The sequence below is a fragment of the Mustela erminea genome, chromosome 13 (genome assembly GCF_009829155.1).
Source record: "Mustela erminea isolate mMusErm1 chromosome 13, mMusErm1.Pri, whole genome shotgun sequence".
Taxonomy (NCBI): Eukaryota; Metazoa; Chordata; class Mammalia; order Carnivora; family Mustelidae; genus Mustela; species Mustela erminea.
The window spans coordinates 57,123,738-57,140,874 of NC_045626.1; the positions used below are offsets into that span (position 1 = coordinate 57,123,738).

The 17,137-nt window shown below is 42.7% G+C and overlaps 1 protein-coding gene across 12 annotated transcripts in view; it reads left to right on the plus strand.

The window, feature by feature from the left end:
* PTPRM (protein tyrosine phosphatase receptor type M) overlaps positions 1 to 17,137 on the plus strand; it is a 761,675-nt gene that overhangs the window by 682,323 nt on the left and 62,215 nt on the right. For all 12 annotated transcript variants that reach the window (XM_032310611.1, XM_032310612.1, XM_032310613.1 and 9 more), the window contains one exon: positions 1,841 to 1,877. In XM_032310611.1, coding sequence (XP_032166502.1) covers positions 1,841 to 1,877 — 37 coding nt within the window. The remainder of the gene's footprint in view (positions 1 to 1,840; positions 1,878 to 17,137) is intronic.

Sequence of the window (17,137 nt, forward strand, 5' to 3'; positions counted from 1 at the left end):
GGGATGATGCCAGAGTGGAGAGGGGAACACATTGTAGGTGGGTGTGAATAGAAGCATGAACACCTCCCATAGAAGCATGAAGACCTCCCAGGGCCTACAGGAGCAGTGAGAGAGCTGGGTGGGGGGGGGGGGGGTGCCTGGAATTATGGTGGCACTGGAAGATGAGAAATGGTAGGATCCTGGATCCACATTCAACCCAGAGCCCTGGATTTGCTGACAGTTTATTTGGGGGTGTAGGAGCAAGAGAGGGGCCAGGGTGCCTTTGAGATGGCATTGCTATTATCTGGGAAGAAGACTGTGGACAGAGCAGATTCAGGTGGGAGATAGGGGGGAAATAAGGAATTCACTTTTAGGTGTGTTAATCCTTAAATATATGTTATACATATAGGTGAAAGAGCTAAATAGGAGATTATCCCACATCGGAATTTGGGGTGTAGGGGGGGCAGGGAAGGCCAGGCTGGAAGTGAGGATGCAGAATTCATCAGCATACAATGGCACTGAAGGCCATGGGACCAGATGAGATCACCAAGGGAGTCCATGTAGATGAGGAAAGAGTCCAAGAACTGGGCCCTCCAACATCAACGTCAAGGCAAAGAGGAGGAATGGGCAAGTGAATGAGGGAGACAAGCCAGGGAGGGAGGGAGGAAGAAAAACGGGAGAGCATCATATCCCAGAAGGCAAAGAAGAAAGTATTTCAAGGGGATTAATCATGTCACATAGATGGTGGCAGGTCACAGAGATGAGAACGGAGAAATGACCATTGCATTTAGCAGCGCAAGTCATTCGTGGACTGTGTGGATTATTTCTGTTTTGTAAACGAGTTCCTCCTATCTCCTAGCCTTGCTAGGACTGATTCATGGAACCGTACATCAGACAGGGTCTTGCTTTGTGGCATCTACCATCTGGAAAGGAATGAGTGATCATTTAATAATCCTATTTAATATCTGTCAAAATTCTTTGAGACCTACAGCAGGTCAGTTGTATAAAGAGTGGGTTTGCCTTTGCTGTTCATTATCGATGACTTTTCTTTAAGAGAAAAAGCATCCGACAGACATGCATTTTTCTGAGAAATCTGTATTTCCTCTCCAAGTTTCTCCTGTCTCCCATCTGGCTTTGGGCACAGCATATTGAGTAATCTCGGGGGACAGAAATGGAAAGTATTAAGATCCACGGTGATACTCCGTTACCTGTGTGTCATTTTCTCTAAATTGGTTTTCTCTTTCCCGGATATTGATCCTCCAGTGTTCTTTGTTCCCTTCTTTCTTTGGTCCCAATTTTCATCTTTTCCCCTTCTCACAGGGTCACGATAAAAGGAAGGGGCCTTGCAGAATTTCTGCCTCGTCAAATTTCTGGCTCTTGTTACAGCAGCATGGCATACCATTAGCAGTGTTTAAGAATGATGTTCAGTATCACTATTGATATAGCTGCCTATACCGGCAGGACAGAAAATGCGTTAAAACCCTTGGCATCTTGCCAATAACATCCCGAACACAAATGAAATCCTATTGCACATTCCCAGCCTGTTTGCAATCTAATAAGAGTCGTGGTCATGTTATTTCAGAGAATCCATAAGTTGTTAGTGTTTATTGCTCACCCATCATCTCATAGCCAGTGTATGATTAAGTTACTCCCACCCCCGGTGTAAGCAACAGAACTGTGATGTGTGATGCACCTTTGCTTTTTATGTGGAACTCCGTGGTACTGCGTCTGGTCATTGAACTTCCAGCCGACACCATTGTTGGTCTTTGTCTGTGCATTCATTGTGGCAGACTTACTGTGTGACTTCTGCACTGTGTATCGATTTTAAGTTGGTCAAATATTCTTTCTCATTTATTTTTAGGGTTATCATCGACCCAATCATTATATTGCTACCCAAGGTAAGTCTTTTACAGCTTTGATACCTTTCTTTGGTTGTTTGCCCACTCTGTATCATTTTGACCCTGTGCCACACCTCCTCCCCAGCAGAATGATATCCTACACTGCTGTGGCCCCATTTATTACAGTACTTATCATCAATACACCACCCATCAGAAGATCTGGTAATCCAGTCATTTAGCTAGAACGTCATGTGATTATTAGAAGAAGTGTATTCATCAACTGATTATTGAATTAAATCTGTCTACCTTGGGAATTAATCTGACATCTTCATAAATAGGTATATAGAAATTCATTAAATAAATATGTGCTGAGCATTATCTATACCAAGACCCATGCTGGTTGCCTCCAGGGGGGCAGGCTGAAGCCATCAGGCACCCCCTTGCACATTGGTTGTGATTTGGTGAGGAAGGTACGGGTGACCTGTACATTATTACAAGCAGCACCAGTTAGAAATCTGTGTGAGAAGTTCAGAGAAAATGTTAGAGAAACTTGGAGAAGATAGAAGTTGCTTTCAGATAGGATGATCCAAAAACTGCTTCATGGCAGAGGTCGGCTGGGGAAGATAACATCTGAATAGCACAGACATGAGCAAAGATCGAAAGCCAGCAATTAGTGCTGCTGGGTAGAAAGCAGTTGTCAGATCGTTTGGGGTAAAGGAACAAGAAACCTGGAGGAACGTGCTGGAGAAGCTCATGGTAACAGCTTTTGTATCGTCCTCCTGGGACACTGACTGTGAGGTGTGTCATCTATGGAGAATGAGGATCATGGAAGTCTGGGGTGTTGGGAAAGAGGCATCGTAAGGGATGTGTTAGTGTGTCTGTTAGATGAGCGAAAGAAATGCTGAGAAGCAAGGACAATCCAGTTAGGGTTGTGAGCATGCATTCTCTTCATTTTATTATTTTACCATTGTTTTTAGTAATTGTGTTCTATCCCAGAAACACGAGCAGGGAAATTGAAAGGATATGACTTGCCAATGGTTAGGGATTGGCAGGGGTTGCCTAAAAGAACATCAAGGAGCAAGAGAATAAAGGATGCCAAGAAAATCATGGCTGGAAAGTCTAGGCTTAAAGGCGGGAGGGTTGGAGGTGTTTGTTGGGCCACAAGAGGAGAGAAGTAGCTAAAGGACGAAGGTCAGGTTCAGTTAATGAGTCATAGATTGTAACCGGCAAACAGAATGTGTCAGCACTTAGAGAAGCACTAACCAGCAGAACTTTCTGTAATGGTGGAAATCTTCCTTTTCTGCGCCAGTCAATACAGTAGCCACCAGGAGATACTCTGAAAGTATCTACTATGAATGAAGAACTGAATTTTAGATTTTAGTATTGATTTAAATGACTTTATTTGGCTCTTCCCTACTGGTAGTTTCGTACAGCAGAGCTCTGGGGTAGAAACCTCCTAGTGTGACTGAAATGGAGCCACCGAGGGGCCTAATCCTAATCCTGACAGCCTCAGACAGAACCCGGGTGGCACCATGCATAGAGTCCACAGTCTCATGTCACCGTTTGTGATTCTACACCTGGGTTTTGACGACCTACTTGACCTCCAGTATGTTTCCTCCCCCAAAATGAAGGCAGTAGTGACTCCTTCCAGGATCACTTGGCTGGTCAAAGAAAGGTCACATGGAGCGTGCCCAGCTGACACGAAGCAGACCGTTATAGGAGTTGCTAAGGCCTTCAGGGAGCAAGTGCCTGGTGCAAACTCTTACCTGATAGGACAGAATGAGGACGTGTATCCAGGGCCTCTGAATCCAGCCTTGGTTGCCTTCTCCTATATGCTGCTGCTTCCCAGCTGAATCCACCAATGTTTTCAAAGGAATCCTTTGTTAGTTCCTTAAAATCCTGCTAATGGATTCCAGAATATTTAAAGTAAGGGTCATAACAGATCTCATTTAATAAATCTGATGATAATCTGGAATTAGCAGTTTTTATACATGTGTGTGAAAATTTGATCATAAAATACACAAAATATTGATTTCTTGCTTATTAGCCCATTGTTTCACCAATAGCATAAACCTAAAGTTAAATCTTATTTGAATTTTCAGAGTTGAGGACCTCTAGATTACTGTGACTAAACAGCCAGCATCGTAGAGATAGAACCCCCAGAGTCCTCTGTGCAGCCCCTCACCTGGCATTCCTTTGTTCATCCCCTCTGCCTCTCTCCCCCCTGGGGATATCACGCTTCGAAGAAAACTGCCGTTAGAGAAGTCACTTTCTGGTGCCTTCAGAATTCGTCTGAGTCATACTTAATTGCTCAGTAGCCCTCTTTAGAAGCGTTCAACATATCAAGTGTTAATGAGTAAATACATTTGTTGGCAGCTAAGAAATGGCAAATGTAATCACTTTGTGGTAGACCACCCATGTGCCCTTAATGGAGAAGGATGTTCCATAATGCCCCGTTTGCCAGAACGTGGCACCTTTCCCGGCACAGGGGTGGTCCACAGCTTGCACTTGGAAAACCAGCAGTACTTGTATCACTGATGGTGGTGCGGGGAGAGGGACAGAAATGAGCAAAAAAAAAAATTTAAGACTTTTTTTTTTTTTTTTTTAAGAAAAGAGAGTGCAAGCAGGGAGAGGGGCAGAGGACAGAGGGAAAGGGGGAGAAACAGACTCCCTGCTGAGTGTGGAGCCCGATGTGGGGCTTGATCCTACGACCTGAGATCATGACCTGAGCCAAAATCAAAAGAGTCAGATGCTCAAACAACGAAGCCACCCGGCGCCCCAGAAATGAGCACGTATTTTAAGTCTAGCATTCAATCAAGACAGTACACAGCATGTGAAGAGTGATGTATTCAGACCACAAGGTCTGGGTTAAAACGTTAGAATCTCTCTTCTAGTTTATTACACAAATGCAACAAAACTGTTAGCCTCAGACTGCCAGAGGATTTCTGATCCTCTGCAGAGATTGGCACGGAGAGGTAGAACACGACCATGGAGCTCCTTCGTAAAAAAACAAAAACCGCAAACGTCTGGTTCTAAGAATCCAAGAAAATGGGTGATAAAACAGATGCAATTTTAAAATCTCTCCTTGCTCTTTATCTTTTCTAGTGTGCACTGATAAAATTCTTTAAAACCTATTCATAGCAGGAACCCACAAAACTACATGAACAGTCCAGTTTACTGATAATCAGATCTATTCCCAAGAGTTTAAAATATGTAGATTTTCACCAACTCCCTTCAATCTAGAAGACATGTCCTCAATTTATCTCTTCAATCTCTTCCTCCCCAACCTCAACTTTATTGACATTTGTACCAGTAACCGACTTTGACCTTTGATGATAATGGTCATGTTTCTCCAAATTGAAGGGACCACAATCAAGCCAGATCTGTAGCTTTTTTAGTATGTTCTTCCTGCCTGCCTCTCCGCTCCATTTAACTATTTTCTGTCTGCAGCTAATATGTCAGTGACCCAGTATGCATCTCATCACACCTGTCTGACCAGCCGTTAATACAATTGTAACTTTCAGGATTTATGATTTGGCACACCAGGAATCAGAGGAGGGGAAGTCACGTCTGTTAATGCATGTCTGTACTCAGAGTACGGATTTCAAAAGCAGGGCTCACGGTGAGGGGCAGATGAGTATGCAGGTGGGTAGGATTGCCCAGAACCGATCATATTTCACCATCAAAAGATACCCCGTGGAGACCCCAGTGTGGGCCACGAGCTGGAGGAAACGGCACACATTTAGAATCGCTCCTCCAAAATGATTCTGGAGAACACCTGCCAGCCATGTGGTATGCAAATGAGGGGGGCTGGAGAAGTGTTCTTTTTATGATTGTTTGGTTATTTTTAAGACTGACTTCAAGAGTCCTGCTTTAGAAACCTTAGGAAAGATGCCGTCAGCTAGTTGAGGAAGGAAACTCTGTCAGTCTGTGAGGGACACGGCCTTTCCAGCACCCAGCCCCTCTTCCTCATGACCCCGCTCATGTGTGGGCTAGAGGGGCACAAGAATATCGGTGGATCCCGCCGGAGGAATTTGCCTGTCACTCCCTCAGTGGGGGCCATCATGAAATCCGGAGGTCACAGTCTTGTGGTGGGGCCCCAGCACTTGACTGCCATTTCTGGGAGCCAGAGGAGGGGTAAAGAGCATCCGTGGGGTGAGTGGGGAAGGCAGGTCTTCAGCCAACCTTGAGGGAGGGTTCCTGTGTCAGAGGACAGAGGATGGGATGAACAGGAGGACTCCGCAGGTCAGGCAGGAGCACAGAGCCCTGGCAGAGGGCACAAGGGAGACCTGACTAAAGACAGGAAGGGTCTTCACCTCCCTTCATGGTGTCTTGAGTCCTCTTAGCCACTGATCGAAATGGATCTTCTCTCAGGAAAAATTCATACATACACACAATTTTATATAGACATTCAGACATTCACAGACAGTAAAATCTAGCCTGAAAAATCTCTACATCCCAGATTTAAAAAAAAAAAAAAAAGGCAAAAAAAAAAGCTCTGAGCTGGAGGGGTAGGAAAAACTGGCAGGTTAAGTGAGGACATTGGTTTAAAGGTTGTGAATGGAGAACATTGTTTAACTAAAGGAGGAAGGGCAGAGACAGGAGAGGATGTTCTGAGCCATGTGGTGGTGAAAACAGTGCTTTAAGAAGATTAGTTAGGGGGCATCTAGATGGTGTGCTTGGTTAAGGGTCCAACTCTTGATTTCGCCTCAGGTCATTATCTCAGGGTCATGAGATCAAGACCGCATTGGGCTCTGCTCTGGGTGTGGAGCCTGTTCGGGAATTTCTCTCTCTCCTCCTGACCCTACCCCACCTCCTGAGCTCTCTTTCTTTCTCTCTCTTAAAAAAAAAAAAAAAGAAAGAAAGAAAAAGGATTAGTTTGTATGGAATTATCCCTCAGAGAAAACTGGAAGTAGAGGTAACAGAATAACCACACACACAAAAAAAATCTGGAGTACAAACTAATAATTCAGACAACGATAGTGACAGCGAGGCAGGTGTAGCTTTTATTTCACTCAATAACCTAAGTTGCATACAACTGAAATATATTTTCTAATGTTAAATATAGTGTCAAAATAGTTGATTTTCAAGTATGTTCCTTCTCATGTAATAAAAAGTGATAAATACATTTTCTTTCTATATTCGTAGTTTTGCTTGATAAAATACACTTCTTTTTGAAAGTCAGAATTTTTATTTGTCCATTGATTCAATAAATATGAAGTGCCTATTAAGCGCTAGACTTTCTGGTATAACTAATTTTCTGTCCTCTGATGAATTTGGGTATTACTCGTCCCATTACATAAATAGAGGAAAGAAGCCCTTGGGGAGCAGTAGGGGTAGAAAACAGAACTAACGTGAAGTTGAGGGCCGGCAGTGCACCCACAATGTTTCCAGACACTTTTCCTCCTTTCCCTGTGAGTGCTGCGTGATAATCATGAGATTCTCACCCTGGATTAGAGGCTCAGGGCTTACGGTCTTTCTCCTGCGCTGAAGCTCTCTCCTCAAAATCTAATCCCTTCCTTCCAAGTTAATGGGAAAAAAAAAAAAAATTCTATGATACAGTCATTTCTGGAAATACCTCTTAATTAAAATTGTCTCGGATGTCCTGAAATGTGACACTAAGATTCCAGAGTTTCCCTTTTCCCCAGCGGGCCTCTGGGCACCCTGTTTGGAGAGTCGCTAGTCCAGGGAACGAACACTGATGGTGACAGGAAGAGACTCTATGTGGCAGCAAAATGAAGGCTGAGGTCAGAATTCCAGGGGCGTAGCCAGGCCTGTCAAATTAGCACAGTCCCCCCCAAAAATAAACAATGAAAGGGTATCAAGCCACCTATCCTCAAGAAGAGTAAAATGCATGGGTCTTAACAATCTGAAGCTAGCACATCTTTTGTTCGCAGAAACTCTGATGCTCAGTGTCATGTTTCCGGATGCCAGTCACACTGGGACTGATAGAGAAAACCGGTTACCAGATAGCTGTTTACCATTAGAAATATCACTGTCCGTCAGGCAGAACCACCCTTTGCCTGGCAAGGACATTCTGCATTGCAGGCCAGTGAAAGAGGAAGATGCAAAAAAAAAAAAAAAGAAAGAAAGAAAGAAAGAAACAAAGAGGAAGAAAGAGGAAGATGCCTGGGCAGAATGTTGCTTCCTGTCCTGGTATCCGAGGAAAGGCCACAGAGATCATGTATTAATTCAACAGGTACATACCCACTGCCTGGGGGAGAGCTGGCATGAAGCAGATGCCTGGTGAGAATACAAAAATGAGCGCGTGAGGGAAGGAATGAATAAATGAATGAATTGGGAGTCACTGTGTGCCAGACCCCTGTTAGGCAGTAAGACATTCCAACCAGGCAAAAAGGCTATCTCCTGTTGACAGCATCTACTCACCTGGTGGATTTGGAGACCTTGATCTCCAATGTCTGTGACTCCGTCTATTCTTAGTTCCAGGCGATCAGCTCCTATTCTTATGAACACTTTCTCTTCTGACAATCCAGGCACTGTTTTTGGAGATAATCTCTGTCCTGACCCTACCTTTGCCTATCCCCCTCCCATAGACACTGGCTAGAATCAGTTTTATTTGTCCATGATTATTATTTATTGATAATTTGAAAAAGAGAAAAGAAGAGAAGCCTGGAAATAAATGTCCTCTAGCGACCTTGAGCCAGGAACAGACTTTGAACATGAAAATAACAAAAATGTGGGGAGTGACGATTCCTAGCAGAAACACTTCCCAGTCATCCACGACAGCACTGCGATTGAAACTTTTCTATCGTGGCTTCCTTCTGTTTGCTGTTGGTCTGGTCTTCTTCTCCACGTCTTCCACATACTCCATGTGGTAGCACTATTTTTCTTAAAGATTGTTCAGAAAGATAAATGTGGTTTATATTTTCCTAGCTCCAAATTCCCCCCGCTAGCCCCTGAAGCAGTGAGTAATGGTGCTTAGAATAGGTACACTTAACCTTCCTCAGCCAGTCACACTTGGAGCAGAGACTTGTCAGTGTCGATGCAAGTTCTACACATTCATGAAGAAGCTTTTGTTTCCTGCATTCTGGCCTCCAGATGGAAATGAAACCTTGAAATCATTTCTCAGTAGAATTGAAAGAGAAAAGTTTTAATCCAGAGCTAAGTCTTCAGTAAACAACTTTTGTTTGTATTCCTCTAACTACCAGTGTGTACAAGTTCACTGGCTGCCATTGTTCCTCCCAGCTAAGTGGCCGCCATATTTCCAATGGGTTGTCAACTGGAAGTGTCATCTTTGAATATAATTTAAAAGTATTGTCTAGGGGCGCCTGGGTGGCTGAGTGGGTTAAGCCACTGCCTTCGGCTCAGGTCATGATCTCAGGGTCCTGGGATCGAGTCCCACATCAGGCTCTCTGCTCAGCAGGGAGCCTGCTTCCTCCTCTCTCTCTCTGCCTGCCTCTCTGCCTACTTGTGATCTCTCTCTGTCAAATAAATAAATAAAATCTTTTTTAAAATAAATAAATAAATAAATAAAAGTATTGTCTAGTAAAGTGGAGTAGTCTCTAGTTTTCAAACTTAAATAAGGAGGCTTTGATACCCAGCAAACAGTCACCTTTTGTGAGGTCTGCTTTCCGTATGCCCGGGCCAAACTCTCCATGGTGGACCCACTACATGTTACTATTCCTGCACAGTTTTCCAAAGGAAAAAAGAGTTGTTTATTCTTCTTTATTCAAAGAAGAATAAACAATTGCAACTAACAGCTTTCCCATAAACTGCCTTTGAAACCATAATTTCTCTTCACCAGATTAATTTCAACAGAGACTGGCCAATTAGCCAAAAGGTCAGATCACAAACATTTCTCACCCTATGCTCTTAATAAACCTGCTCATTAGTAGTGAGAACGTTTAAAGACAGGTTGCAAATTAAAAGATAAAACCAAAAATAGACCGCAGTAGGTGGCATCCACCCATATTGTTATAGATGCCACGATGGAAACATGTCCCTTGAGTAACAGAACTTAAACCAACACAGAATAATTGGAAGACAGACAATGCTGCTGTCATGCATGCTTTTTGAATCTATAAGAATAATTTACCAGTGTTCTTTGAAGTAGAACATTCTAGAATCTTTTCAAGCTGGTAGAAACTCTTAAAGTCTTGAAGTCCAGCTCCCCTGTTTTGCCACTGAAACAGTTGGATCTTAAAGCACAAATTGCTTCAAGTGACTTTCATCCCTATAAGTTCAAGTGAGGTGTAGATAAAAAAAGTGTTTGCAAACTGTACCAATTATCATTCATGAATATTTTCAAAGATGGTATGCAGTGTTCAACTTCGGAGAAACCGAATATGTTTCCAGTCTCCCGAGAGGCCTTCTGTCCAATCAAGGTCACGTCTTTCTTCCAGGTTCAGCCCTTTGGAAGGATAGAGCTGTAGCTGAGGACCCAGGGCCACAGGCCCCGGTGCTGGTTTCTGGGGCCTGCGGCATCACGGGCCCTTTCAAAGCAAAGACACTCCTCTCGGGCCCAATTCACCCAAAATGGAACAAATATTTCTGTGAACGTACCAAGTGTCTGGCTCAGACAGGGTTGGAAATACAGCGCTGACCTTAGGAACTACATAGTGCTGGTGTATGTATAAGCAGCCAGCACTAAGTTGTGGTTTTTTTTTTTTTTTTTTTTTTAAAGATTTTATTCATTTATTTGACAGACAGAAATCACAAGTAGGCAGAGAGGCAGGCAGAGAGAGAGAGGAGGAAGCAGGCTCCCCGCTGAGCAGAGAGCCCGATGCGGGACTCGATCCCAGGACCCTGAGATCATGACCTGAGCCGAAAGCAGAGGCTTTAACCCACTGAGCCACCCAGGCGCCCCTAAGTTGTGGTTTTGCCATAAGACCAGGTCTGGGAACTACTGTAGGCTATTTCTCTCCCTCGCCTGTACTCCACAGTAGGTGGAAAAATGAGACCCAGTGCAGAACTGCTGCTATTTTCCTGACTCTGGTGATCAGATTCCTTGATCACACACCGACACAGTTTTGAACAAGTTCGCAGCAGACAGTTTGGGACCTTTCTGGCCATTGCAAGTTACTTTTGTGCCTTGCCTTCTCACTCAAGAGGATGCTTCTGGAAATTTTCTCTCGCAGTGCCCCATGCTGCCATTGAAAATTTGAGATTGCCTACACTGCGTGATACCTCGGGAATCAACTTATTTGTATTTTATTCATTTATTAGATTTATTCTCTTTTTTTCTTAAATAAAAGCAGATCCCACTTGTATACTGAGAAAGGCTTAATTAAAGAATACAGAGACTAATGAAAGCTTTTATTTCTCCGGCAGTGGCCCCTGAAGCATGTGAATATAGTTTTTTCCCTTTGCTTTATTTCTCCTTGACAGAAGGCAGCCAGGTCCTTTGGGTCACCAAACCCCTCCGTTCTGAAAGCCGCCATTCTTCTTTTTTTCTCCTTGATTGCCTTCTCTTCTGGTCCCCTCTTTACAGCATGAACAAGTACTCAAGATGAGTTTATGAGGGTTCTCTTTAGAGACAGGCCTGATGAATGCTCGGTGACTCAGCCAGCAAGAGGCTCTTGTGGTGTGAACATCTGTCATGTGGCTCCCTTCTGAGGCTCCAAACACTTTTTCGTGCGCCTCTTCCCAGCTCTTCAAGCAATATTGCCATATAACCTCCCAGGGATCAAGGACCAAAGGTCTCTGCAGAGGGGAGCAAATTATTGCCACACGCTGCCTATCAACCCTTTCATTCTTTTCTGTATAAGGGTTTCTCTTTGGAGGCCTGATCTTTACCCCTGTCCCTCAAATCTGATTTGTCTGCCTTTATCCTTCCGCTCTCCACATCAGGAAAAATAGCAGCCTTTGCCTTCCCATTCACAGTGGTACCACTGCACACTGAAAATGTTTACGTAACTGCCAGGAAGGCCTGATTCTAGAGGAGAGCGGAATATAGGCCACAAAGAGCAAAATCCAAACAATGGTTCATTTAGGTAGATGGGGTTTCGAGAAATGCTTTGAAACATTTCAGTTCTAAGTACAAGTCATGCTAAGGATCACCCCGTTGTTGGTTTTATTCACAGGGCCACGATCAGATCTTTGAAACTGGGGCCCACAAATTCCTCCCACATACAAACATTATTTTTATGTCAGTAACTAAGATGAGACTTTCTTCCCCTCCAAGCGGCAATAGAGAAGAGAGGCTAACGAGAGTGGATTCCAGAGTTAGATTGTTAGTGCTCAGATACCAGATCTGCCAGCAACTGCTCAATACATATTAGCTGCAATTCTTATCATTATCATCATGTGGATTCCAAAAGACACATTTTCAGTGACACATAGGCCGTTCGGACTTTAATGCTGGTATAGTGTATACCCATACAGTTTTTATAAAAATTAATAATTCTTCACCGGTTCATGCTTCCTTCCAGAGGGATATATCAAAGGGAACCACTTACTTTTTCACCAGTGTCCTGCATCCTCCTCAAAGTGCAAAGATTATCATCATTTTGAAACAAAGGACAGGGGTGCCTGGGTGGCTCAGTAGGTTAAGCCTCTGCCTTCAACTCAGGTCATGATCTCAGGGTCCTGGGATTGAGCCTGCTCCCTACTCAGCAGGGAGCCTGCTTCCCCCCACTCTCTCTCTGCCTGCCTCTCTGCCTACTTGTACTCTCTCTGTCAGATAAATAAATAAAATCTTTAAAAAAAAATTATAAAAAGAAAAAAAATGAAGGACAGACATGGGTTGGAAAGACAATAAACTATATCATAAGCTTGGAGAAACGTATTTTCCCTCTGCTTTTGAAGTCTTGTAGAAATTGAGCAGCTCTGATAGCAGCAAAGCACACCAGTCTTGGTGTTCTGAAGGCTTCCCTGAAGCACACATAGAGTCACAGATCACATGGAAAGGAAAACCGCTAATTCCAAAGGCCAGACACGTTTTTTTGCAACAGGGTTTGTCCAAACCAATTTCTGAGATAAGAATACACAAGGATAGTTTAGAGAGGAGCTTTGGAAGGCTAAGAAATAACAAATGGGGCTGAGAAATGATCTTGTGGAAAAGAGAATAATAATGACAGATGAGCAGTGGGGGGAATAAAAGGAAAGATATGCACTCTTGGGCTCCTTCTTCAACCTGTCTGTGTTGGGTAGGAGGTGCTAGTTAGGCAGGCCCCGTCTTCTGCTTGGCTAGAGGTTGACCAGGTGCCTACAAGTGGTCAGTTACAATCTGCACCAAAGAGATTGTAGACAGTGTGGAGCTGAACCAAAAGGAATTCCTGCAGACCACTTCTGAGATCCATCTCACACAGCAGAGTCGCAGGAAATGCACATGTCTCCCAAGCGTTGGGAGTCAGTTGAGGAAGAGGACCTCGGGGTCAATAGTTCATCTGTGCATAAAGAGTTTAGAGTAAAAAGAACAATAGTTCTTTTTAAAATCATATAACAGTATCATGGTTGTGTTCTTTAAAAAATATGGAGATACCCAGTGAGATATTTACATGCAGGCAAGAAAATGTAGACACTTCACTGGTGAGTAATCGCGCCTATGGTTTTGAGTGAAGGTGACACCTACCCTGACCCACACCCAAAGCCTCACGCTCACACAGGGGAAAGCAAACAGGATATTAAAGTTTTTCACCAATAATTTATTAACAAGTTTCCAAAACAAATTTCCTGGCAACACAATCAGATGACCTTATTCTACTTCGTATGACACATAGAAAGCTTTTTCCTAAGTTTTCTTAACAGAACATTTATATCACTTCCAAAAACTTTTTAGTTTTGAGTTTGGTGCCAACATTTTCATAGATAAAAATATGTTGGTGTTCTTCTTTTTAACAAAACCCACACTTGTAATTTAGGCCATCGTACGTCATATGTGGTATGGAAGCCATCATAGTTATTTTTTGAATAACTTTATTTTTTAATCTTTATTTGGGATTTTATCACTACACTAATGTATCTAAATGGTTAAAGGTATGTATGTGTTTGTGTGTCAGAAATCATTTATTTAAAGACTCCTAAGGGTGATCTTACAGATTTTTATTTTTAAGTGCTTTATTTTAGTTAATTTTAACACATGTAGCTTTTGTTTAAGGAAAAAGAAAACTTCTAAAAATATTATGACAAACTTTGTTCTCAAAGCCACTATTTTCATTTATTTCCTTGTTTAAAGGTCTTAAAATTCCTGGTAGGGGAAAGGAAGAATATACTCAGAATACTTGACTCATTTTGTTTCCAGTTTACTTTTTTATTTTTTATTTTTTTTCCAGTTTACTTTTTTAAAAAATGTGCTTCTTCATCTATTTTTGCTGTGACTTGAGACATAGTTAAGAATGGTGTGTGGAAAGGCAGGAAGTTTATCCTAACAAAGATGAACTAGGGAAAACCACAGTAAAAACGGTGAGGGTATATAAAAATTTACAACAGAAAAGAAGGAATTACAATAATGACTAATCGAGGTAGAATGAACTCACATTGGAACTAAAGTACTAAACAATATGAATGTGAAAAATGGGAAGGGAGAAACTAGAATTTTAAAATACCAAGTGCCTTATATTTCTTAGGCAGAAAATGGGTATTGATTAAATGTGTCTTTATTAAGACGTAGCCAAGAGTACCTAGTATATTATTCTTTAGAGGTTTTTTTTAAAATATTTTATAACTATTTTAATCGAATAAATGAATAAGACAAAAGGCACGTTATTAACCAAAACAGAGACAATGTCTGAAGGGTTATGACTCAATCCACAGACAGAGGCTTCCTGGGCTTTTTGAGAATCTGCATGCAGCCTGTCTATTAGTGTTTGGTTTGTACCAATTTTCTCTTAATTAAATCTGACATGACCTTTTGGTGTCCAATCAGGATTGCATATGTTCTAGTAATGTACCTGGAAACCAACATTCCATGTAACTGATCATCTAGGGAGAGCCACAAATATTTGCACAGTCGATGTTGGCACACTCTCTCATTTCGGTCTGAAAGGACAATTTTAGGGAAGGGTATGAGTCAAGTGTAAACATCAACATGTGGATTATGTGTTTGAGGGGAAATGTTACTAATGGGAATGGCAGGAAGTGTATGCCTGGTTTTCAGTTATAAGAAGAACGCACACCTGTGAGCCAATTTAGAACAGACGGGGTAATTGGCAAGTAGCTGCTCCCTTGAGTGGGCCAGGCAAAGGGAAAAGACTCACAGTGGGAAAGCCTACTCCAGAGTAAGAAAGGGTTTATCTTTGTGTGCGAACCACTGAAATTATTAGCTGAAAACACTATTTAATGTCCTTATTTAAGTCATCCTTTTGACACTACTTCTTAAAAGGTCTATTTTATTACAGCTCCAACGCCTATTTTCTCTTTTATTGTCACTAAATGAAAATTCCAGTAGACTGGTGAACATTCCGAACCCTGTAATTCTGGACAGGGAGGGTGCTTCACGTAAGATCTATCCTTAGAAACCCTATTTTAACATGCTACTAGTTATATTTCTGAATTTAAGTTAAATATTCTCATGTTTTCCCCATCATAGAACAATCCTCAGCATTTGCTCCTAATTCCTTAGCTGATTTATATTGTTTCTTTTAAATGGTAATTTCTGGGGGGTGAGGGGAAGGATATTCTTAGCAATTCAGGAAAATGAGCAAATCACATCTCGTGCACCCAGCCATCTCAACTTCGGTTTCCACTTTCTGCAGCTGATACCAAAAATTATTCATAAAAATTCCATGCTTTAACATAAGTAGCCTCAGGGAAGAGCAAATGCACCTATCAAATAAGTGTTGTTAAGGTTTATTAATGCAGAAGCCGAGTGTTTTCTGTGTCACCATTATCGCTTTTGTGACACACGAGGCAGATTCAGTCCGTGAAACGTGGTGGCATATTTTACCTTTTACATTTCACTACTGCACAAATGAAAAGCTACTAAATGTAAAATTATAGACGTGTTATGGAACTATCATATTGAGAAATCACATAAAGTTTTGTAATAAAAACTTACTCAGAAACCACTGAAGGGACATCTAACGCTCTGAATGTTGAATGACTGACTTCATGATACTTATTCTAGATTATTGCCAGCAGTAACAATAACAATAATGGATCAAAAATTTAGGACCCTTTTATTTATGAGCAAGAGCTTTAAAATAAATGCATAAATCCTAAGCTCATCTTTTTCCGTATCTGAATTCCACCTTGAGTGGTCTTCAGTGCTAATGGAGTGAACTGGATGCTGAAGGGCTTGACCAAGCCCAAGCCAGGCCAGTGCCCAGGGCAAGGACTCCTGCAGCTACTTTGCCCATAGGGTCCCCGCCTCTTCCGTCTGTACTTCCACCATTCAGTGTGTACCGCACACCAAGTACAGCCCCTCTTCCCACATCTGGGGCCAGTCCGGTCTCAGTTGGAGGACTGACGTTCACTAACAAGCCTCACCCTCACCCAGTCTGCGGGAGGTCATTCTGAAATCTAGAAAGTGCAGCTGGATTGCCCTGGATTGTCATCCCAGTTTCAAGGGCATTTATTCTCCAAAACCTGTTTCTCATCTTAAAATGGAAATTTACACACTTGAGGTGGTGAACAGATGAGACAGTCGACAGAAATCACACCTAGCCCCAGGGGCTCATCCCTGTGCCTCATTTAATTGTTCACCCTCTTTGTCATCCCCCTTCCCAGGTCCCCCTTCCAGCCCAGGGCCTCGCTGGGCTCCTGTGCACTAGGTTACAGCAAGAGTCCGGCTCAGTTTCATCCAAAACCCCCTCCAAGGGTAGCCTCAGTTTCCCCCGTCTGATTCAAATGTGAGCCTCGTCTCTGCACTGGGTGACCTTGAGTATACCAGCCGGTCAAGGCTACCCGAAGGGCTGTCACCCTGCCCACCACTGCTCTGACCTTCGCACCCCCATCTTCCGTGTGCTGCTCCACCTGGAGCCACGCTGCCACTACCTCGGGATCCCAGCCATTGCCACGCTGCCTGGACATTTCCACTGCTGGTCTCTGCCAGCCACCTGCATGCCCAGGGAACCATCCTTGGAATATTTGAATATTTTTTAGTATGTCTAGAGTAAAATATTCAAAAATTTCCCCTCTATTAATCGATATAGAGTCTCATCACTTTATTTACCCTTTTTTAATCTTCATATTCAGCAAATTCCTGTTTCTTGGAGTTTTGGGTCAATAAATAAAACAGGTCCCTCCACTACAGACACGCGTCCATCCGAATCCCACAGGAGAGCTCTGCGACTCCCTCTGCACTCAGCCTTTGGGTAGCTGGACTCCGCTTTCCAGCCCACTGGGCCCACTTATGAAAAGGAGATGGATAATATTAAATATTTGCCAAGATAAAATGAGGATTTATATAATTAGAATAA